Source organism: Ooceraea biroi, chromosome 10, assembly GCF_003672135.1.
Source record: "Ooceraea biroi isolate clonal line C1 chromosome 10, Obir_v5.4, whole genome shotgun sequence".
Taxonomy (NCBI): Eukaryota; Metazoa; Arthropoda; class Insecta; order Hymenoptera; family Formicidae; genus Ooceraea; species Ooceraea biroi.
Genome location: NC_039515.1, coordinates 7,196,543 through 7,222,046, shown reverse-complemented (window position 1 = coordinate 7,222,046; position 25,504 = coordinate 7,196,543). Strand labels below are relative to the sequence as shown.

Sequence of the window (25,504 nt, the reverse complement as noted above, 5' to 3'; positions counted from 1 at the left end):
AAAAGCTTTACGCAGGATCGAGAAAGTGTGCTCCTAATATAAGATACTTCGAGAAATCGGTGTTAAAAGTGCAAAATACATCAGGATTGCAATTAAAATCTTTATTAGATAGTTTTATAAAAATACTGCTGCCACAGCCTTCGCCAAAACTTCACGATTCCACTGTCGACGCTTCCTCGTATCTCTAACCTCCATAGTCAGATTCTATAAAAATTAAATACACAAAAATTCGTAATATAAATTCGTATTAACTTTTCTTTAACCTTAAGTAGTATTTTCTTTCTTTTTATTACACTACATAATCTTCATATTCGAGCAATAATTATCTCATATTAAGAGGACCCTGAATATCTCATTATACGAGCCACACGCCTAGCGGTTCCGCGATCATGAAATCTAATCTCTACAATTAAGCAATTCAACAAATCGCGTATTTTCCTGTTACTACGATTCTACTCTATCATTGCATACTGAATTTATTGCCAACCATTTCTTTATTATATAATAAACAAGGTTAAAGACTTACCTCAAGTTCCTTTGACATGTTCACAATTTCACAAACCTTTTCTTGCAAAAGCTAAACGCAATAACGAACAATGAATTTTTCACTAAATACATTTTACACCAAGAGTAATAAGTTCATGGTGGAACTAACAGATGGTGCTCACTAGTTTAGCAGAAACCCCATTATCTCGTAATAGGGGATTCTCCTCTACTTTTAGACAGATGAAGAATTAAAAAGCACACGTTAAAAAATAATACGATTTTTATTTAACGATGAGTGAATATGCCTCCCCCCAATGACAAGAACTTGTATGGTCGAGCGCGAGTCCGGCCTCTTACGGGATGGAAAAATATCTTCTCCTTCGGCGCCATGCTCTCAGTCTCCAGGTAGATGTCGAAACACGCTCGCAACCGTTGTATTTGCGCCGTCAACGTCGGGGATTTCGTCCACATCACATTGACCTCTCTCTCGATATCCCTGACGATATCGGCGGACGCCGGCACCATCGGGCTGATGCTTACGTTAAACACCGGTGCTATCTTCGGGTAATCCGGCTTTATGGCGATCCTCGCTACGAGCTCACCTAAGGGAAGAAAGTTTCAAATGCAGATATTCGGAGACCGATGATTCGTGATAAAATGCAAGATGAAAATCGTACTGCTGCCACGGCGAAGCACGGCTTCGTAAAAGATGTCCACAGACGAAACCAATCCCCGTTGGCAGAACGTCGACGAGCTGATGAAGTTCGAGTAGCTCTTCCACGTCATGGTTGTGAATCGGTGCAGCGACGTGGAGATCTTCTGCGGCACTGGATCCGTCGTGCTGATGAAGATCGGCAGGTTACCCGATTCCAAGTGCCGTATCTCCGTGCAAAGATCCAGCCGCGCTTTTATGCGCCGCTTGATCTCTTTCAGCACACTCTCCACGCAGTCTTGTGCCAATTCCTGACTCGTGACCTGCAAGAAAAGATGATTGAAAAATTGAACTTTGATTGAACGTGTCGATGTAACGCGTACAACGAAATGGAACAAAGAAATTATCTTCAATTATTACAATTTTGCTTAGTGATGACATAATTCTCTTTCGCTTAAAGAAAGAATTGAAAATTGAATAATCTACTATTTCTAATATTTTAATTATTATAGACATATTGGGTTGGCCAAAAAGTAATTGCGTTTTTTTTTATATAAATAAAAGGCGAATTTTTCATGGGAAACAAAAACTTTATTAAACAATATATTGTCCATTTTGTTTGATTATCTTTTGCCATTTTTCAGGCAACTTCATGATTCCGCGCTCAAAACAGTTCTTATCTTTTTCAGCAAAAAACAATTACAAGAACGATTTGATATCCTCATCAGCAGTAAAGGTTTTACCATTCAAGGCGTTTTGCAAAGAACGAAACGAATGGTAATCTGATGGTGCCAGGTCTGGCGAATATGGTGGATGTGGTAACATCATGGTAACACATCCCATCCAAGCTGCAACAATTTTTCACGAGTGACCAAACTTGTACGTGGTCTAGCGTTATCATGGTGAAACACAACGCCTTTGCGATTCACCAATTCTCGACGTTTCTGTTTGATGGCATCATTTAATTTATCCAGTCGACGACAGTATACGTCTGAATTAATGGTTTGATTCCTCGCAAGCAGCTCAAAATACACAATACCTTTAAGTCCCACCAGACTGACAGCATAATCTTTCTTTGGTGAATATCTGCTTTTCAAGTGCTTTCAGCAGGTTCATCACGCTTGCTCCACGATCTCTTTCGTTTGACGTTGTTGTAGACGATCCATTTTTCGTCGCCCGTTATCATTCGTTTCAAAAATCGATCATTTTCCTCACGTTTCAAAAGAGAATCGCAGATGTCAATACGCTTAGTGAGACGAATTTCTTTGAGCTCATGTGCTACCCAAATATCGAGCTTACTAATGTATCCAAGTCGTTTTAAATGCTTTTCAACACTCGATTTCGATATGTTAAGATTCTCAGCAATCTCTCGTGTCGTTAAACGCCGATTGGAATCGATCAGTGCCTTTATTTTGTCATCATCAATTTCGATTGGCCTTCCTGAGCGTGGTGCATCTTTCGCATTAAAATCTGCAGATCGAAATTTAGTAAACGAATTTTGACACTGCCGCAGTTTTAAAGCATCTTCGCCATATACATGACATAGCTTTTTATGAGCTTGCACAGCGTTTTTCCCTTTTCGGAAGTAATAAAACAAAACATGACGAAAATGTTCTTTTTGATTTTCCATTTTGAAATCGACGGCAAAGAAACAATTGTTAACGAAATCGTGTACTTTCTTTTTCTAAAACAAGCTTGAACCGTGAGTCGTTAACCTACATAATGAATTTGCGGTTTAGAATGCAGTTACATTTCAAGACATGTATGTCCATCTGTTGGAAAAAAACGCAATTACTTTTTGGCCAACCCAATATATGCAATGTATACCTTCTGTTCGCCCGCATCGGGTGAGACGAAACGTAGACCCGCCATTCTTTGCGCCCATCTGTAGGGAATGCCTAGCCCCAGAGACGAGAATGTACCCAAATTATGTCGTGACAGCTGATACTGATTCGCGGGATTCGGACTCTGCAAACCCAAGTCTCCTGGGTACAATTCACGGAGGACCGATTCGGATACCAGCATGTCCCTGTTAATGAAATGCAACTCGTGTAAAAAAACGTTTGGAATTATAAACGAACGCGTACTTTCATACAGTATTAGAATAAATCTGATCATTAACAAAATTAATATTATAAGTTTAATAAATAAATATGTAAGTAAATGAATTTTACGTACCCAGCACTAATGCCACCCAGATCTTCCGTTTCTAGCTTCGACTCCACTGTCACGACTTTTAGGTAGATCATATAATAAAAGTGGAGAGTTAATCTCGTCTCGTCTGAAAAAAATTTATTTTATAGCAAAATCCGAATCAACATATTTCTAGAGAGATTAAGGTCGATTTAATTCAATCATCACATTACATAATAGAGTCATGCATCTTAATTTGCTCTTCTTTAATTGAATATATATCTTGGAAGCAATTGGCTTCTTGGAAGGAGTTTTATAATTATATTTCCCAGAACTCACTTTTTAATGTAATAACGATTTTTACATGCAGTGGATGTCGCTGCAGCAATTTAGATCGCTTCTCCTCCTGCCTGGCCTCCCGGGACAATCTGTGATGCCTCTTCTTGTGCACCGGTGCCTCCTCTACGACGTTCTCCGACTGAGCGTCAGCATCCGAGTCGGATTCTTGTAGACTGTCCTGACTGTTTGCACGTTTTGCTTCGTCCTCGTCGCCTTCCACTATGACTAGTAGTGTACTATCTGCAACATATTTCAACAATAAGAAACAATTTTAATTCAATTGCAAATATATGTCCAATATCCATGCTGATCGTACCATAAGCATCTCTGTAGGCGGATGCCTTTGCGTACAGAACGTAGAGCGGCGATGCGAGCAACGATGCTTTCTGATGCTCCTGTCGAATTTTGTCTAACGGCAATCCAAGGCTTTCTTGTAACGGTTTGCTTGCCTGAAAATAAATTTATCGCTTATATAAACATTTACTAATAATGTTTTATACGTTTTCTAGGATGATAGAGTTTTACCGCCAATATAGAACGTAATTGTGGCGCGAGATTATCCAAACGCGTCTGCTTCGTCTCGATACTCGACGCTACTGCCTTCTTACTCTCCGTCAATTCATCGCACAACACGGCCAGTTGCTTTCTCTGGGTCAATTCCCACTCCAGACGAGCCAATCTTAGTTGGTGCTGATTATTTTTTGTTGTCTCCTAAAATATAATTTGTCGTATACACATCGCGAGAAGAAATTTAATCTCGTGCATGAACTGTACAAAGTTTATATACATACAGGCCGCGAAATGCTCTCAGGAGCCTCCTTGTAGAATTCTTCCTCCGGAACGAGCTCTATCAATTCATCTTTAGACCTGACTCAGAGAAGAAATAATTGTTATTTAAATCTAATAAAAATCCCAATGTTTTTAAGATAAAAAAAACACACTTGAATTGAAGACATTTGACAACTTCTTTCTTCAAGTGCATCACCTCATACAACAGGTTCTGCAAATGCAAGTGTCTACTGTCTACGCTGCTCTTCGCAGCTACGAGAGAGTCACGCGCGAATTTCGTGCGGAACTTTTCCATGCGGTTTAGCTTCTTCAATTCTATGAAAGCCAAAGATGTCTGGACTTGAAGCTCGTGGATCTCATCCTTCACCTGGAATGTTTTGATAAGTTTCAGACAAGATAATAGAACAAATAGACTAATGCTTCGTGATAAAATATTTTAAATAATAAATGAAATATTTGTGGTGACTCTGTTACGTACATTTGAATCTCCGCTAGCTTTTAACTTGGCTATCTTGGCCATCGCTGCTCGAATATTGTTGCACGTAGTCAAGAAACATTCGGAATCATCATCAGGAAGCCTCTCGATAGCTTCCTTCTCTTCGTTGCTAATTATTGTCTAAAATGAATTACACGTTGCATGTACTTTACGGAACAGAAGGAATATGTGATTCATTTTCTGAGTATAATTATATTCATAAGATATGTAAATAATTATGCGATCCTTTCGATTGTTATACCTTGTACATGTCTCCGTCTTTCACTGACGTTCCACTGCTTGTATTCACCGATTTCCTCCTCTTCTTCGTGCCGTCCGGTTCGTTTTCTTTACCCATTTCGTCGATCGTACCTAAATGTATTTTCTCCAAATATATATTGGAGTGTTTTTAATTATATTAACGAAAAACCGTTGCAATAAATTAGATCTGCACAACAGGTTATATATATAATACAATCCCTAGGGCCATATCAGAGAGAAACCTGAGAGCGGCCACCAGCCTCCTGACATTTGGCGCCGCCTGACAAAGTCGACGTGAACTAGTTCGTTACGCTCGGTAATGATACAAGTGAGCATTTTCCAGCGGTACGGGAAAGTACATACCATTAACAGCTACGATTCGGCGTGAAGTGCGGTAGTCCAGTGGCTAAGCGCGAGACTCATATTTTGCCATCTGGGCAAATTGGGTTCGAGACCGAGTTGTGATAATTTTTTTTCGGATTTTTCTTTCTTTGTGTTTGCATTATATTTTTTTATTATGTAGATAATGATTTATTATGTTTTATTATATTTTGGAGATATACGTATATAATGAGACATAAACATATACATTTAACATTTGTAAACTTTTTATTTATTTATATAGTTTTTATACTGTCGAGTGTTTATTTATTATAAAATTCTGACATAACTGTACAGTGTTGCGGATGAAAATTTATATAAAAGCATTTATGCTTTTATATAAATTTTCCATCCGCAACACTGTACAGTCATAGGCACAGAGGTTGTGACACTTTTTTTTTAATGAGTCAGAATTTTATAATAAATAAACACTCGACAGTATACAAACTATATAAATAAATAAAAAGTTTACAAATGTTAAATGTATATGTTTATGTCTCATTATATACGTATACCTCCAAAATATAATAAAACATAATAAATCATTATTTACATAATAAAAAAATATAATGCAAACACAAAGAAACAAAAATCCGAAGAAAAAAAAATTATCACAACTCGGTCTCGAACCCAACTTGAGCGGATGGCAAAATACGAGTCTCGCGCTTAGCCACTGGACTACCGCGCTTCACGCCGAATGGCAGCTATTCATGATACTTTCCGTACCGCTGGAAAATGCTCACTTTTAGATGTAAATTTCTCCGAAACCAAGGCTCATACACCCAAACCCTCGAACACGACATTAATATTTTTACCTTCCCTTTCGAACGCACTATGACTCGTTCGAAAGTAGAGTTTACATGGGAAAGCTTCCTTGTGAATAGTTTGGACACGAATCATGTATCATTACCGAGCGTAACGAACTAGTTCACGTCCACTTTGTCAGGCGGCGCGTCAAACGTCAGGAAATGTGCCCGTGGAGGCTGGTGGCCGCTCTCAGGTTTCTCTCTGGCCATATGCAGAACGCGCTGCAACGATAAAAGCGCTTTCGTGGCTTCTCAGCCAATCAGGTTGCTCTTCAGCCATCTTTAGCTACTAGTGTTTTTCTTCAACTCTGGCGCTGATTGGCTGCTGCCGCGCGCGTAACGTGAACGTACGTATGCACGTTGGGGAGATGGCAGCGCTGGTCTGACTCGAGCGCGGTTAAGCCCGGTGTCCACGATGCTAGAAATCGGTCCGAGTTCTCGGTCCGAGAAATATGTAGCCAATCAACTTGCGGCTTTTTCGTAAAAGTGCAAGTTGATTGGCTACATATTTCTCGGACCGAGATCTCGAACCGATTTCTAGCATCGTGGACACCGGGCTTTACTCTCCCGTGGTTAAAGTCACTAGATTGATAAGCACCGCAATCCGTGGTAAAATACGTGGAATAAAAATGGCGTTGGAAGTGTATTTAGTGCAAACATGCAACTTATCAACACACTAAGTGCAATTCTACGAAGCAGCGTTGCGTTGTATCTCCATTGAGAAAGGTTACGTATTGTGATAGATGTGAAGAGAACATAATTGTGATGAAAACGCCGTGTAGTCGGAATTAAAATGGCGGACGATTGCGGTACTTTATCTATCTAGTGACTTTAGTGGACGGAGGCGGCGCGGCGCACACAGGCGAATTCTTACAAATTCAAAACCTAAAATATAAAATTAAGGTGTTTTCGAAATCTAGTTTAATAAATAATGTATTGACTATCAAAGAATCATTTGCAGTTATGAACAAAAATTAACCATTGTTTTTAAAAAATGCCATTTTTAATCTGACGAGTTCATATTTTTGCAAAAATTAAAAACTAAGTTATTGTTTGTATTTTAATAACATTAAGAACTCATCGATCAAAATGATAAGAACGTGCTAATAACATAAGCATCGCCAGCGTAAACATAGTATGTATACATACTAATATATTTTTATGTATATATACTATAATATTGTTAAAGCTAAATAATAAATAATAATAATATAAAATTTATTAAGAATATTTTTCAATATATCTATTTAATATATAATATAAGCAGCGTTGCGTTGTATCTCCATTGAGAAAGGTTACGTATTGTGATAGATGTGAAGAGAACATAATTGTGATGAAAACGCCGTGTAGTCGGAATTAAAATGGCGGACGATTGCGGTACTTTATCTATCTAGTGACTTTACCCGTGGTAACTCCGGGCCATTGCTGGCAAGTAGTAACGCCGATGTAATCGGCTCCAAGTCCATGTTCTCGCCCCTTGTTCTACGCGTCGACTTCCCATTCACGCGCATATCCAGCGACGCAACCGGAAGAGCACCGCCGCGTGCCAGAGGGGGATCTCGCGACGACGCACGCTGTACCCGGGAGGCAGGAGCGTTTACGCGGCGGGCGGACGGCATCGCGTCGTCGGTGCGGTAGCGTTTAAACGGCGCGAGACGGGCGGCGGGCGTGGGTCCGTCATCGTCGGTTGTCACGTTCAAGTAGTCGAGTTCGTATCTGAGCGGGCGTCTACGCCGATCGACTAATCGACGATGGACGGGGGCAAGGGGGACGACGCGAAGATGTGCAGGCTTTGCGGCCAGTACGAGAGGATTTACATCGACGTGTTCGGCGAGGAGGGCGTCAAGCGCTTCCTGGGCCGCAAGATCCACACAAAAATCAACATACAAGTGAGTGCTATGGCCGCGCGTGGCGTTGCCCTCACGCTCGACAACCACCCTCTCTCTTTGCTCCGTTACGGGGGTGCGCGCGAGGGACCGCGAAACGGAAAACGACCGGGCCAGCGGAGCGGTGAACACTCCTTTCCACGCCTTCTCCCGCTTTTCCGCGCTTCCCGGCGCCTCGTTCCCTCTCGTCGTTGCTAAAAGTCGCGGGCCTCCCTCGGCCCACCGCATGTACGAGCAACGCGCGCCTTGGCGTTCCCGTCACGCTTCTCGCGCGTCGCGGCGCGTTATTTTACGCCGTGCGTTTACGCCGACACCGCGAAACGCCGACATTCCGCTCGAAGAAGCGTTTCCCCGCGCGGCGCTTTTCGCTGAGACGGCGGGCTTATTGATATCCAGTTACGCCTGGGGTCGATCGCTTCGTCCGAGGAGCTTCTGCCGCTCAAACGCTTCCCGAAATTTGCCCACGCGAATGAATCTGCGTTCTCGTGATTTATTAGACACACAACTCGAGAATAAGAAAATGCGCGCACGCGTGTACGGCTTTTCACGATTTCCGCAAGATGTACTACTAACAAAGAACAAAAGCTGCTTTTTGTAAGTCATCGAAGTTACACCTGGCTGAGCTCGTCTCTGTACTATGCTAATTTTCCTCTCCTTTCCGTCTCTTTCGTTGAAAGATCAACAAAGCGGCCCTTAGCCGAGTAAAAATAAATAAAAATAAAATTGTATCTATGTATATGCTGTATATTAAAAACTAAAGAAATTATTGGGCCGACCGAGAAGTTTATGCCGAGTTTTTTTAGCAAAATTTAAACAGATGTGTATATTTGTAATTGCAAATTGAAGCAAACTGAAGAATGACATGACACGTTAGTTCTTTATGTGATTAACAGTCTTGTTAGGTCCAATAATGTCATTAGCACAGCGAGAATCAAATTTGCACGTTTAAATCTGTTATCACGTCGCTCCAATATTGGCAATCGGTATGACTTACCCGAATTGATTTATAGATGCTAATGTACACAAACTATTTTATCGATTAGCTTCTGCAGAACTTCCTGTAGGATTCTTGTCGGGAAGATGTTTGCAATCTGTCAATACTGATGCACGAGACAAAATTTTACAGTGATTCTTGAATACGCAAGTGCCTTACGGCTGTTATACAAATTAACTTTACATTTGTACAAATTACTTTTCTGAATCTTTCTGACATGGACTTTGCTCAAAATTGTAAGTGTGGATCAAACGTAAATCTAAGTCTCTCTCTCAACAACTGCGGCCTCCGGTATGTAGCTTTGGAGTTTAGTGGGTACCAGATAGCAATGGCTATGTATCTAACTGTATATGGTGTATCTATAGAGCAGAGCGGTAGCATACATACCTTGTAACTTGCACATTTAATTAATCATTTAATAATTCGTAATGACTGACACTTTATAAAAAAAGAGCATATGGGGTAACTATCAGATAATGTTTCTTTCTAAGCCTCGCAAACATGCTTTCAAGTACTTAGTTACTTTTGTTCTGAATCACAGATAGATGAGAAGGATCCTCTGCCTAAGGCGATCTGTGTACAATGTCTGGGCAAGCTCGAATTCGTTTGCGACTTCCAAGAGGAGTGTCTGCGTACCCAACAGGTGTTACGCGATCGGTACAATCCGCAGCCAGTAGTAACAGAGTCTGTAAGTCTCTGTACATATTTATATCTCATCTACCGCTCTATCGCTCTTTCACCATGCTACTGGATCATGTTATAATCAGCTCTTTTATTTCGCATTAATTTCAAATAGAGAGAGAAAAAATGTAATATAATCAACATAGTAAAAATTATTATATACTGTGACGATAATGTAATACAGTAAGCATATGCTGTGAAACTATATTATTATTATTTATTGTTTAATATTGAGCTTCATAAAACTTATTATACTTAGATTTCATTGGAAAGTGCAAGTAGAATATAAAGTATTATCAATGTAAAAATATTTAAATAAAATATCCAGTAATTTATGAGAATTTCCTTTTCCAATTGCTGTTAGACTCACTCGCGCTATCATTGAAGTAATAATAGCTTATGCTGGTACCCACTTGTACGTTTTTAATTGAATCTCTCTCCAGGTAGAAATAAAGGATGAAGACTCAACTTCGTCGGCAGGCACATCGTCGTTGGACAATAAGAACAGTATTGAAAAAGCTCTTGATTCCAATAGCAATGAACCCGAGGAAAGCCAGGGTGTAGTCGGCGTGGTCGTCGTCTCGATAGAGCAGCAGAAAAAGAGGCCTTCCACCTCCAAAACTCCTGCGCCAAGAAGCCTCCGCAGTCAGCAGCAGCAAGCGCAATCTTCCAAATACAGCAACGGGACTAACGCGGAAAAGAGCGCGCGGAATCATGGCCAGAGTACGGAAATGTCGCCGACCCGCTGGCTCAGAAGCAGGCAGAGCGCGGACTCGTCGCCCACCACGGACAACGAGAAAATGCGGAGTAGGCTGAGGAGTCGCGACATCGTGGAGCAGACTCGATCCGCAAACAGCAACGTTGAGGAAATCGACACGGATATGGACACGCAAAGCTCGCAGCACGATCCATCGACGATTCAGTTGCCGACCTCGGCATTGAACAAGTTGCTGACGATCGTCTCCGGTTCTCCCGATATCGAGGTCTCCGTGAAAGAGACGAAAAATCGGAACAGCGACGCCGAGGACATTAGCTTTACGGTGGAGCTGTGCAAAAAGCAGAACGACGATGTAATAACGGTGCGCGCGCGAGTTTTACCCGATCAGGGCTACTGCCTGGTCGACACGGTGATCATGGATCTGCTGCGCAGCGAGGACAGCACGGAGGTGAACGATATCGTCAACAACATCCTCAGCGGCACGTCCGCGAAGAGCGGCAATGGCGCGGCGGCGGCGGCCAAGCTGAAGGACCTGGTGGAATTGGAGCAACGATTAGAGGCTACGCACCCCGAGGAGCTCTTCAGGATCGACGGTGAGGAGATCAAGGTGGACGACAACGTGGAGCAGGTGATGAACGAGCAGACCGGCTACGCGTGCAAACTCTGCCGCAAGTTCTACGAGCGTCGCGACAAGTGCACGGTGCACGTGAAGACGCACCTCGGTATCAAGCAGTACACCTGCGTAGTCTGCAGTGCCAAGTTCGTCTGCAAGTCCGACGTGATGAAGCACATCCGATGCTCGCACACGAACCCCAGGCCGATACAGTGCCCGAAATGCCCGAAGCGGTTCAAGTCCAAGTTTTATCTAGCCGAGCACGACAACGTTCACAAAGGGGTGCGCCCGTATAGCTGCACGGATTGCGGGCAGAGCTACCACCACAAGGTGTCGCTGCAGATCCACATGAAGTCGCACCTGCCGCCGCAGAATCTCGCCTGCGAGTACTGCGGTAAGGTGTTCCCGTTCCGCACGCGGTTGCTCGGCCACATCGCGAGCGTTCACATGAAGAAGCGGCGGAACTTCCGCTGTCGCTTCTGCTACAATCTCTACTCGAGCCTGGCGGTGCTGAACGAGCACATCAAGACGCGTCACGCGACCACGTACACGTGCGAAACGTGCGGGAAAACGTTCAAGGTCTCCTCCAAGTACAAGGCGCACGTGATGCAGCACTCCAATCCCAAGCCGTTCGTGTGCCACATTTGCAACAACCGCTACGCGTCCAAGGCGTTCCTCAACGAGCATTTGCTGAAGCACGAAGGTCTGCGCAAGCACGTATGCCAAGAGTGCGGCGCGCGCTTCGCGCAAGCCAGCCACCTGGCCGCCCACCGCCACGTGCATGGCGAAAAGAGGCACGCGTGCCCGGAGTGCGGTAAGAAGTTCAACCGGCGCGATAACATGAAAGTGCACCGCAAGCGACACTTCGAGGAGAAGACTGGCAAGCGAAAAACCGTTGCCGAGGCGACCGCGTTGAACGCGTCCGCTAACGAGAAATAGCGGTGTGAAGACCCAATGGTGATGAGAGATCATCACTGGAGAGAACAGAAAAGACTAAAGATTTTCATAGAGGTCTACGGATACGATGATTGCGAACGGTCGGAGAGCGAAATTCCGAGACTGGACACGTAGCGAGAGACCATGGTAGATAGACGATTGCTCAAGCATGACGGCCTTTGTCTCCGGTTCTCCCGATATCGAAGTCTGCGTGAGAGAGACGAAAAATAGACGGAATATGCCGAGGACGTTTACGGCGGAGTTGTGCGAAAAGCAGAATGACGATGGTGCACCATGTCCTAGTGCTTCACCGAATTCCCCGGATCGTCTCTGACGTTCTTCTTAGCTTTAGCAATAACCGTAGTAATACGTCTTCCCTTTCCTCTACAAGAATTAAGTTCTACTCTTTCCACGCATACATTTCCCTTAAAAAACTTATTTCCAGAATTAAAATCGATTAAGATCCACGAATAAACTTTCTTTGCAGTTCCGTAATTGCTTTCTCCTGTTTTTGTCTTTGGATGATAGTTGATCATCGATTTTCGGACGTGCATGGAATGGTTTCTCGGCACGTTTGATTCCATTCGAATATTTACAGAAATATCAATATATTATTATATTTCTAGTGAATATCAATCTCAATAATTATGAATCCAGATTGATAATAAAAAAATTATGTACACGTCTTATCCTTAAATATTTCCTTTTCTGAGAACAGTGAATATTTGGATAGTATCCATTAGATCTTAATATAACTTTAACATAGATATTGCTTTTTTTATGCCTGTTCACAGCCAAGAATATAATAATCCGAGGATAATAATTACATAACTTTATTATGAATTTGTGAATTCAATGAGCATGCAGAGCATATGACCAGGGATAGGGCTTCCAAACCAATAATCCCACGGAGATATTTTCTATGTCTTTATACATGTTGTGTTCATGAAAAAACAAAATTGTGATGACGCCTCTCGAATCAGGCTTTTCGATCATTTTTTGGAATACCTTTTACATTAACCATCATTATATTAAAAGTATATGCATGATTATATGTAGAAAGGTATAAGAATAACTATTGGGTTATAACCAAAGTTCGTAGCATTATTTAAGCGAAATTCCAAGCATATATACATGTGCATAAATATTTATTCAAATACATATACACCATCTTGTTCTACTAACATTTGCTATCTTTGTGATAGCTTCATGATTCCATCTTTCCAAAATTTATCATTTTTTTAATTAAAAAAATTAAGCAACGCTACTTTTGTTATAATCCAATATAATTCATTAAATGTATATATATTTAATGAACAAAATGTACATATATATACGTTTTGTAAAATGTATATGTCACGTATATTTTGTTCAGTAATACTGATATAAAACTGATGTAAGGATAGTCCAAGTGCCTTGATCCAAATTTTTGATATTAAAAATCAATCTATCGCGCGAAGAAAGTATGATTACGTTTAATAAATACATTATAAATAGTGATTTGTTTTTAATTAAATTAAGAGAGCTAGACAGAACGTGACAACAAAGCATGAATTATAATTGGATATTGTAAACTACGAGTTAATTATAAATATTAAGAAAAGGAAGATTTCTGCTGTGCGACTACTATAGCACACGCTCTGCTGCAAGCGAGATTATAATTAGCCGCTTAATTAATATTGTAATTAATAATTAATTGAAATCTTCTTTATACCTAAGTTAAACGATAAGCAACACGCACTATTTTGTACATGTATAATCAGATAAAATTCCTTCTCTTCGACGAAAATATTCATGTTATTAATGATCGCGTAATTGGTAAGCGACGTATGTAGAATACAATTCTCACTTAGAGACACACTTGTTTAAAGATTCCATTCTTCTCTTAATAAAGGTACGATATTTTTGAGACGTCTTCTTTACTTTATTCTGCGCTCAATTTTAGCAAAGTGACATATTGGAGAGATTTAGGAACGTAGTTTTGTATTTCGCAATCAATCCTCTGTCGTTTACTATTCTTCAGAAATATAAATAATAACGTAGTAAGCACAATTAATGCTTATTAATATTTATATGCGCGCATCATTGTATTTATTATATTATTGAAATTATATAAATATAATAAATATAATTGCGTGCATTGTATACTGATGAATATTCTACTAGTGGAAATAAGAAAAAATTCTTATATCGAGTTTGCTTAGAAATGCTTTCTTACAAAGTTATAAACCAATATTGAAAAGAAATATGAGATAAGTACAACGGAACATAGTGTAGAATTTGGAAGGTCGAAGATGTTTATGTTATGTGTATTCACATGTACCAATTTTGATGGAAAATGTGCCGCTGCAGTTTCGCCAAAACAGCTGGATACAGTTAGACGGTTGTCCATCGCACTGTGCTAGACAAGCTAGAAACTGGTTAGATGAACATTACGCTCATAGGTGGATTGGTCGAGGAGGACCGGTTTTCTGGCCTCCAAGATCGCCCGATTTAACGCCTCTTGATTTTTATTTATGGGCAACTTTAAAAAATAAAGTTTACAGTACAGAAGTAATCTCGCTTGAAGATTTAAAGCAACGAATTACTAATTCGGTTACTGAGATGCAACAAAATTTTCAGGAATGTCGTACCGTAACAAATTCTGTACTACGTCGATGTCTAGCTTGTATCGATGTGCAAGGACAACATTTTGAAATGCGTCACTAAATCATTGCGTAGATAATTTATATTTTTGTGAAAAAATCCGTTGTTACTTATCTGATATTTCTTTTCAATATTGGTTTATAACTTTGTAAGAAAGCATTTCTAAGCAAACTCGATATAAGAATTTTTTCTTATTTCCACTAGTAGAATATGCTCCCGCAGTTTGTCGGTTAAAACCCGGGACACCCTGTATACTCCATCTAAATATTACTTGCTTATGCATCTAATAATAATCTTAGTAGATTTTGTGAGAATTTAACATTGTTAAGACTGTAATTCTTATTTAATTGTTTTATCAAATCACAAGCACAAGTTCTTTTTTTAACGCAAATTTCCTTTTTTACGCTGCTATAAAAAGATGACGCGTGATCAACATGATGAAAGGTATATTATCTATTACGAATTATCTGTTACTTTATTTTTAATATTGTTTTTGTGAGCGGCATTTTTATTTCAGTTTGTAATAAATAAGTATAAATTCTTTATCATTAAAATTGTATTGGATTATTTTAGATCTCGGAACACGATGGTCTGCCTCAACAAATTTGTAGACTTTGCATGGCCAAGATAAAGTTTGTGGATGACTTCTGTACGAGTTGCCATAACGTCCAGATTAAGTTAACTGCTGATGTAAGTACTATTCATTATTAATCCTTGGATTCCACTCCCTAAATATTTATTTGGTTTATTATAGAAAAGAAGCGAGATTGAACAATCGTACATTTACATATTTTGTGTTTCTATATATATATGCTTGTTGCGAAAATAATAAATAAAATAAAAGTCTGCATTTATATTACGTCGACGATCATCGATAATTTCGGGAGCGGTTGAGAGCATCGACTTCCTCGCGTGTTTTCAGTTTTTCATATCCTCAGCTGATCTAGTCTGTCTAGTGTTTGAATCATAATACTATGTTGTCATCAATTTGTCGCGGGTTTTTGTATTGTTATTTTCATGAACTCAGTTCCTCAGAATCCACCCAGCGTATTCTTAGATCAAATAAAGAAAGCTATCACATCGCTATTAATACTCACAAACATTTTACATTTTACAAACTTTACATTCCATTCTCTTAAAGAACCAATTCCCTGTTTCTCATCACAATGCCTAATATAACTTTTCGTAATTAGATAAAGCAGGAAAAGAAAAGGAAATATGATGCTGCTAACGACGCCGAGGCGAACAAAGAAAACACAGCACCATCAGCAGGCAAATGGAAAAAGAGAAGAACTTCGAACACGGGTCATATATCCAGCTCTCTCACCAATTTGGATGTAAGAACAGTTAATTGAGTTGTGTTCATGTGGATCATATTATTAGTATTCGTTTTTTTATAATCGAAATTGTATCGCTGCATAGAATCTGGAATTCTAATCTTTTCAGTTTTCAGCTTTAGAAGAGAAACTTTATTTTGTGCGTAGCCCAGCAAACAAACTAACAGGTAATATACATGTTAGTTATAATTTCCCACTCAACAATGTAATTGTTACATAACACATATGTTATATCGTATTTATATTAATGAGTGGGAAATTATAACTAACATGTATATTACCTGTTACTTTGTGTTTGCTGGGAGGTAATAGAATCTTTTTGAAATTCTCTCTTTAGCTGCGAGTGCATCTGACGATTTTCGATTGTCTATTGATGATCTCTTTAATTACCTGTTGAGAAAATATTATTCATAAACAGTATATTGTTTACTTAGGATTTTGCATCTTCCATGTTACATTTTCCTAAATAATAATGCGATTAATGCTACGCTCATCGAACTGTCTTCCATATCCTAATTATTCTGTCTCTCAATACCATTACAGACAATGTCCAAATTGGATGAGTCGCAAGAGAAAAACCCCGTACGAAATTATCTGTACGAGATCGAGCCGGCGGAACCCGACGTTAAAAAGGAACTCGACATCAAGGAGGAATGTGCGAACGAGGAAGAGTCGTCTTCATGCTGTCCGAATAATCCGATGGTGTGGATTCCCTCGTCGAATCTGCCTGCACATGAACCGGATAGATTCGAGCAGGGTGCTTCAAAAGAATCATTGCTCGAAAAAGCGGACGAGAGAGAAGATCTCGAGTCTAACGAGGCTGACGTACCGAACGATCCGAAGTCTTCCATGACCGTTTTGGATCTGCCGGAGGTTACTCCTTCCGAATCGGATCCGAATTTATCTGGCGTGGTGAATCAGCAGAACGCAATTACCAATCCCTCGTTGGTATCGCCAAGCAGCAGCTGCAACAACAACGACCGTAAGCCGAGGATCACCGAGCTGATGACGAAAGAGCAGAAGCAGATGATAGAACAATATTATAAGATAGACATGAGCATCGTGGACAAGGAGAAAGTGCAGAGCCACATGACCGTGCGGGAAAAGGCGAATATCGAGTGCAATATCTGCTCCTTCAAATATTCCAGACGTGACAAGTGCGAGGTGTGTTAAAACTGCTGCTCTTCGTGCTTCCAGAGCTTCCTAATGTTCTGATGATTTAATAATTAAATTAAATTTAATTAATTAATTAATTAATTTTTTAATTAATCTAATACCCAGATAGCCAAGTCTGCCGAAAGCAGATAATGCCAACTATCTGCTATCAATTATTGCCAGCCAAAAGACAACAAATTTGATCCAGAAGTTGTTATTAACGATTAATTCGACAAATTGGTGCCAGAAATGTAACAGAGCTTGCTCACAAAATCTAAGAACAGATTGGCGGCAGAAACCGAGCAGAATCTGCAAACATGGCTTGAAGTCGGATTGTCGACAGAAATCGAGCAAGATTTGCGCACGCGGAATCTAACGGCAGATTGGCAGCAGAAACCGAGCAAGATCTGCGCGCGCGGAATCTAACGGCAGATTGGCAGCAGAAACCGAACAGGATCTGCAGCTTTTGACAGTATTCAAATTCACACGGCTATGGATATGTGTTTTCGCTCCGCACCGCTATGCGGTGCACGCGTCGAGTACTTACTCGATGTTAAGATTTAGCCTAACAGTTATATAAGTTAATATACGCGCCTTGGCACGATAATATTAATTTTTCTGAAAATGTTTGCACTTGCGGCACAGAGGCTCCCATGGACAACGTCCACGTAGTTCACGCACGCCACGAGCAATCTGAAGTTCGAAAGAAAAATTCGGACTTCGGATTAGAATAAATTAACAATAAGAGAGAGATTATGCAACGAACTGTCAGAAAGACACATCAAGCCAAATGTACTTTAATTTAACAAACGAACAAATGCGTTCTTTTAACACATGGTAATATAAAATGCCAATTTATAGTGTGTTAAAAGTAAACACGTGCTTTGATATATCGTGAATATGAATGGCCAAAAGCTGCAGATTCTGTTCGGTTTCTGCCGTCAATCTGCCGTCAAATGTTAACAGATCCTGCTCGGTTTCTGCCGCCAATCTGCCGTCAGAGTCTGTTAGCAGGCTCCGCTGGCAGATCACTATCCTAACGTGGACATACCGGATGCCAATTTGCTATCAACTTCTGCAGTAATCTGTTGCCAATCTGCTGGCAGATTGCACACATTTTGCTTACCCGGATAGCCAAGTCTGCCGAAAGCAGATGATGCTAACTATCTGCTATCAATTATTGCCAGCCAAAAGACAACAAATTTGATACAGAAGTTGTTATTAACGATTAATTCGACAAATTGGTGCCAGAAATGTAACAGAGCTTGCTCACAAAATCTAAGAACAGATTGGCGGCAGAAACCGAGCAGAATCCGCAAACATGGCTTGAAGTCGGATTGTCGACAGAAATCGAGCAAGATTTGCGCACGCGGAATCTAACGGCAGATTGGCAGCAGAAACCGAGCAAGATCTGCGCGCGCGGAATCTAACGGCAGATTGGCAGCAGAAACCGAACAGGATCTGCAGCTTTTGACAGTATTCAAATTCACACGGCTATGGATATGTGTTTTCGCTCCGCACCGCTATGCGGTGCACGCGTCGAGTACTTACTCGATGTTAAGATTTAGACTAACAGTTATATAAGTTAATATACGCGCCTTGGCACGATAATATTAATTTTTCTGAAAATGTTTGCACTTGCGGCACAGAGGCTCCCATGGACAGCGTCCACGTAGTTCACGCACGCCACGAGCAATCTGAAGTTCGAAAGCAAAATTCGGACTTCAGATTAGAATAAATTAACAATAAGAGAGAGATTATGCAACGAACTGTCAGAAAGACACATCAAGCCAAATGTACTTTAATTTAACAAACAAACAAATGCGTTCTTTTAACACATGGTAATATAAAATGCCAATTTATAGTGTGTTAAAAGTAAACACGTGCTTTGATATATCGTGAATATGAATGGCCAAAAGCTGCAGATTCTGTTCGGTTTCTGCCGTCAATCTGCCGTCAAATGTTAACAGATCCTGCTCGGTTTCTGCCGCCAATCTGCCGTCAGAGTCTGTTAGCAGGCTCCGCTGGCAGATCACTATCCTAACGCGGACATACCGGAGTCTGCCGAAAGCAGATGATGCCAACTATCTTCTATCAACTATTGCCAGCCAAAAGACAACAAATTTGATACAGAAGTCGTTATTAACGATTAATTCGACTAATTGGTGCCAGAAATGTAACAGAGCTTGCTCACAAAATCTAAGAACAGATTGGCGGCAGAAACCGAGCAGAATCTGCAAACATGGCTTGAAGTCGGATTGTCGACAGAAACCGAGCAAGATTTGCGCACGCGGAATCTAACGGCAGATTGGCAGCAGAAACCGAGCAAGATCTGCGCGCGCGGAATCTAACGGCAGATTGGCAGCAGAAACCGAACAGGATCTGCAGCTTTTGACAGTATTCAAATTTACACGGCTATGAATATGTGTTTTCGCTCCGCACCGCTATGCGGTGCACGCGTCGAGTTCTTACTCGATGTTAAGATTTAGACTAACAGTTATATAAGTTAATATACGCGCCTTGGCACGATAATATTAATTTTTCTGAAAATGTTTGCACTTGCGGCACAGAGGCTCCCATGGACAGCGTCCACGTAGTTCACGCACGCCACGAGCAATCTGAAGTTCGAAAGAAAAATTCGGACTTCGGATTAGAATAAATTAACAATAAGAGAGAGATTATGCAACGAACTGTCAGAAAGACACATCAAGCCAAATGTACTTTAATTTAACAAACGAACAAATGCGTTCTTTTAACACATGGTAATATAAAATGCCAATTTATAGTGTGTTAAAAGTAAACACGTGCTTTGATATATCGTGAATATGAATGGCCAAAAGCTGCAGATTCTGTTCGGTTTCTGCCGTCAATCTGCCGTCAAATGTTAACAGATCCTGCTCGGTTTCTGCCGCCAATCTGCCGTCAGAGTCTGTTAGCAGGCTCCGCTGGCAGATCACTATCCTAACGCGGACATACCGGAGTCTGCCGAAAGCAGATGATGCCAACTATCTTCTATCAACTATTGCCAGCCAAAAGACAACAAATTTGATACAGAAGTCGTTATTAACGATTAATTCGACAAATTGGTGCCAGAAATGTAACAGAGCTTGCTCACAAAATCTAAGAACAGATTGGCGGCAGAAACCGAGCAGAATCTGCAAACATGGCTTGAAGTCGGATTGTCGACAGAAATCGAGCAAGATTTGCGCACGCGGAATCTAACGGCAGATTGGCAGCAGAAACCGAGCAAGATCTGCGCGCGCGGAATCTAACGGCAGATTGGCAGCAGAAACCGAACAGGATCTGCAGCTTTTGACAGTATTCAAATTTACACGGCTATGGATATGTGTTTTCGCTCCGCACCGCTATGCGGTGCACGCGTCGAGTTCTTACTCGATGTTAAGATTTAGCCTAACAGTTATATAAGTTAATATACGCGCCTTGGCACGATAATATTAATTTTTCTGAAAATGTTTGCACTTGCGGCACAGAGGCTCCCATGGACAGCGTCCACGTAGTTCACGCACGCCACGAGCAATCTGAAGTTCGAAAGCAAAATTCGGACTTCGGATTAGAATAAATTAACAATAAGAGGGAGATTATGCAACGAACTGTCAGAAAGACACATCAAGCCAAATGTACTTTAATTTAACAAACAAACAAACAAATGCGTTCTTTTAACACATGGTAATATAAAATGCCAATTTATAGTGTGTTAAAAGTAAACACGTGCTTTAATATATCGTAAATATGAATGGCCAAAAGCTGCAGATTCTGTTCGGCTTCTGCCGTCAATCTGCCGTCAAATGTTAACAGATCCTGCTCGGTTTCTGCCGCCAATCTGCCGTCAGAGTCTGTTAGCAGGCTCCGCTGGCAGATCACTATCCTAACGCGGACATAACGGATGCCAATTTGCTATCAACTCCTGCAGTAATCTGTTGCCAATCTGCTGGCAGATTGCACACATTTTGCTTACTGGGTATCTTCTTTTTCTATCTCTAACTGAATGGTATTTATTTATAGTTTGTCTCATTTGCGACAACACTTCCGTAAATATGTGTTTGCTGCGTTGCCATTAAGATTGTTTCCGTTAGGTACACATATGGGGGCACTTCAACATGAAGCCGTATCAATGTACAGCGTGCATTTTCGCAACTGTGACTCTCAGCAATATCCGTTGCCACATTAGAAAAAATCATCTAAAACTCAAGCCGTATCTCTGTCAGCAATGCACGAAACGGTACACGTCCTCCGTGCTCCTGCAAGAGCACATGAATACTCATACCGGTGCACGGCCATACAAGTGTGGGGAGTGCAATTTCGCCAGTAGCAGTCGGCAAGCTTTAAGTAATCATAAAGACACTCACAAATTGAACAATGTAAGTGAAATAAATTAACTTTTATCTCCTACTTTATCGTAATACCTAGAGGCAAGTCGTCGCGTCTGCCGATCTACCGACTCTCTTTCTATCTACAATATCTCTAATTTACGTTATCGCTTCCACGAGATTGAAAACTTAGTCGCTGGATTCGATATTTCGATTCGAGATCAGTTGCTAATTCGGAGATTTCTGAACAAATAAATCGAATTTACGGCTCTCTGCTCAAGCGCATCCGATTCTCTGTTGATCTTGTTTAATGGTTGTTTCTGTTTGCTTATCCTGTCTGCCTAAGTGAATCTGTCATTTGTCGAGTAACGTGAAAATTCCTGTCTGAACTCCAACAATAATAAAAGTAATTTACAGAATAAATCTCGCAAATATACATGTCTCGATCTTTCCAATTTTAATTTTAATTTAATTTAATTTTAATAGACCTTGCAATTTTTATAGATGAAAGCATTAATTAATAAATCAATTATTGTGCAATGTATTTCTATATTCATCGCGAATATTACATGCGCATTAGGTAAATCACACTTATAATCCCAATGTATAATTCGTTATCGATACCTTTTCTTATCCGTTACAGAACTTACCTTGCTCCGTTTGCAATAAGAGCTTTTCCTCGCGCGTGAGATTACGTGCGCACAAACGTATTCATAACGCTAATAGGATAATGTGCGAGCTCTGTCGGGTTCACTTGTTGAGCGAGAAAGCTCTGGAGGAGCATCGAAAGAAAGTGCACTCACAGGATTACATTTGCAACGTGTGTCAGAAGACGTTTAAATCCAGGAAGGCATTACACAATCATATGAATGTAAGAGAAACCTCGCTCCATTAATATTTATTTATTATTTATTTATTTGCGTTACTCACTCATGTAACTAAGATTTTATAAAACTATATAACGTTTCTTAGATATACAGGGTGTCCCGGGTTTTAACCGACAAACTGCGGGAGCATATTCTACTAGTGGAAATAAGAAAAAATTCTTATATCGAGTTTGCTTAGAAATGCTTTCTTACAAAGTTATAAACCAATATTGAAAAGAAATATGAGATAAGTACAACGGAACATAGTGTAGAATTTGGAAGGTCGAAGATGTTTATGTTATGTGTATTCACATGTACCAATTTTGATGGAAAATGTGCCGCTGCAGTTTCGCCAAAACAGCTGGATACAGTTAGACGGTTGTCCATCGCACTGTGCTAGACAAGTTAGAAACTGGTTAGATGAACATTACGCTCATAGATGGATTGGTCGAGGAGGACCGGTTTTCTGGCCTCCAAGATCGCCCGATTTAACGCCTCTTGATTTTTATTTATGGGCAACTTTAAAAAATAAAGTTTACAGTACAGAAGTAATCTCGCTTGAAGATTTAAAGCAACGAATTACTAATTCGGTTACTGAGATGCAACAAAATTTTCAGGAATGTCGTACCGTAACAAATTCTGTACTACGTCGATGTCTAGCTTGTATCGATGTGCAAGGACAACATTTTGAAATGCGTCACTAAATCATTGCGTAGATAATTTTTATTTTTGTGAAAAAATCCGTTGTTACTTATCTGATATTTCTTTTCAATATTGGTTTATAACTTTGTAAGAAAGCATTTCTAAGCAAACTCGATATAAGAATTTTTTCTTATTTCCACTAGTAGAATATGCTCCCGCAGTTTGTCGGTTAAAACCCGGGACACCCTGTATAGGTCATTGATTTAATATCGATATGCGTTCGTATTAAATTCATGAAACGGTTATCGAATTTGACGAAAGTTTATAAATTGCAAATCAGAAGAACTAGCATTAACATTTTATAAATTATGCCGTCAATGTTGGTCACTACAGGTTCACGCAGAGGCCAAGTACAAATGCAACATATGCTTGAATACATATAAAAGTAAACATATCTTGTCTGAGCACATCCTGAAACACGAAGGCATACGAAAATACAACTGCTCTGTTTGTGATAAAACTTTTGCGCAAATGTCGCACTTGGCTGCTCATAAGAAGGTGCACGGTTCTCCCGGGTAAGATATTTTCGAAAGAACATCAATGAAATTAATGATTAGAGCAGGAATAATTTCAACGTGACTATTAAAAAATTAGAACGTCATGTTTGAAGCAAATTGATCTTAGTTTAAGCAATATTGCTTCACTTAATGTGAATAATAATATAAAATTCTAATTGCAATATTTTTTTATCAACAGCTACAAGTGTGAAGGTTGCAAAAGGGAGTTTAATCGTCGCGACAATATGAAAATTCACATGAAGCGATGTGTAGCTTGCAAAGCTTTACCGGCGTAGATGTTTAATTTATTAGCTTAGCAATTAATAATTATTGATTACAACATAGTTTAAGATTTTTATGTTTTATTTGAAGTTTTATTCATCATAATCAAATAAGTTATATTATCAAGATGATCGATCATAACTTTTTATCTCTTGTAATTTAAATTTATAAAATTGCTTTGAGCATATAATTGCTTTGCTAGTCTCAGTTTACCAATAATTTAATTGTGATAAGAATTGTCATTGTATTTAAATGACGATTTTTTTCTAATTCTAGTTTCAATTAATTAAAAGTGTAGTTTATTGGTTAATTGTCATTTTTACAGAAATAAGAAAAATCTCAACTTAATCAAGATTCGAAAAATAAGATTTAGAAATAGTAACGGGAAGTTCCTACATCATGTATTGTTACGTCGGTGCCACTTAGCTCCAAGAAAAGACTGTCTGAGTTTTAAAAATTTTTTATTTTATTTTCATATATGATATTTTGTATTTTATACATTTTACATTACAAGGTGATACATCTGCTTCTCCGTCCTACTTGATAAGTACTCGATTCTCGACGACTCGATGTATACATATTTTTATATGCAAAAATGCAGATTGCATAAGGGTTTGTGCATTCTGATAATTCATTGAAAAGAATCTTATACGCTTTTAGATCATGTTTAAAATATATGTTTATTTTACTATTGTTTGTACAGATATCCGTATGTATCAGCTTCATGTTGATACTGACAATTTTAAATATTTAATTTAAAAAAACCAATTTGCAAATTTTTAAATGCCTTTCAAATGTCATATAGTCTTTTTCAGATTACATACTGTTTTACTATTGATATGTTCTCGCTATTAGAGTTACTATAATCAGTTTGAATAACAGGATTTAGGCAAAATCTTGCGAGAGAGTGAGACATGCGCGATCTCTCTCTCTCGCTCTCCTTTTCTATCTCTAGTAACTCTAATCGCCATTAAAGTTTTACGGAAATAAGAAAAATATTAGCTAGATTCGAAAAATAAGACTTATCTTAAATAGTATCGAGAAGTTCCTACATTTTTTGCGGCCAGAAGACAAAGCAGATCAGTGAGTGCTCAGTGATTCTTTATTATGCTTGGTTTCTGCACTTAGATCCAGCGACGTTCTAAAGGCAAGAATCAATTATATTAAACAATCAGTAAGCGCTCACTGATCTGCTTCGTCTTCTGAACGCAGCCGTTATGTATTAGTACATCGGCGCCACTTGGCTCCAACAAAAGACTGCCTGATTTTTATAAAATTCTACACTCTACTTTTATACATAGTATTTTTGTATGGTATTTTATACAACATTTTACACCGAATTGTAATAAATAATGATAATAAATTAATTACAAATGTTTATTTTTTCAATTTCATCCGTCTCGTATTCGCTTAGCGAGCATTCGGAAATGAATCTACGATTTTCATAAATGAAGAATCCGATTTGTATATTTAACTTTAAATATATTTAAATATATTTAAAAATATTTAAACACAGAGTTGATCTGACATTTTTTTATCTT

General features: G+C 39.6%; 3 protein-coding genes across 3 annotated transcripts; 2 read left to right on the top strand and 1 right to left on the bottom strand.

Moving 5' to 3' along the window:
• Positions 1-748: 748 nt before the first annotated feature.
• On the bottom strand, positions 749-5,381 carry LOC105283771 (THO complex subunit 5 homolog). The gene is made up of 11 exons (XM_011346806.3): positions 5,137-5,381; positions 4,878-5,015; positions 4,552-4,766; positions 4,402-4,477; positions 4,136-4,321; positions 3,927-4,059; positions 3,611-3,850; positions 3,317-3,419; positions 2,966-3,167; positions 1,164-1,461; positions 749-1,088 (listed from the first exon to the last, which is right to left on the bottom strand). Exons 1-11 carry the CDS (start codon positions 5,230-5,232, stop codon positions 772-774), a joined length of 2,004 nt encoding a protein of 667 aa, XP_011345108.1. The 5' UTR covers positions 5,233-5,381; the 3' UTR covers positions 749-771.
• A 2,212-nt stretch (positions 5,382-7,593) lies between these two features.
• Positions 7,594-14,061, top strand: LOC113562852 (zinc finger protein 182-like). The gene is made up of 3 exons (XM_026973507.1): positions 7,594-8,211; positions 9,744-9,890; positions 10,327-14,061. The coding sequence occupies exons 1-3, from the start codon at positions 8,074-8,076 to the stop codon at positions 12,151-12,153; spliced, it is 2,112 nt and encodes a 703-aa protein (XP_026829308.1). The 5' UTR covers positions 7,594-8,073; the 3' UTR covers positions 12,154-14,061.
• Positions 14,062-21,236: 7,175 nt separating this feature from the next.
• LOC105283772 (zinc finger protein 677) lies at positions 21,237-25,341 on the top strand. Its single transcript, XM_026973510.1, has 4 exons — positions 21,237-21,667; positions 22,260-22,487; positions 23,518-23,699; positions 23,881-25,341. Exons 1-4 carry the CDS (start codon positions 21,407-21,409, stop codon positions 23,975-23,977), a joined length of 768 nt encoding a protein of 255 aa, XP_026829311.1. The 5' UTR covers positions 21,237-21,406; the 3' UTR covers positions 23,978-25,341.
• Positions 25,342-25,504: the final 163 nt, after the last annotated feature.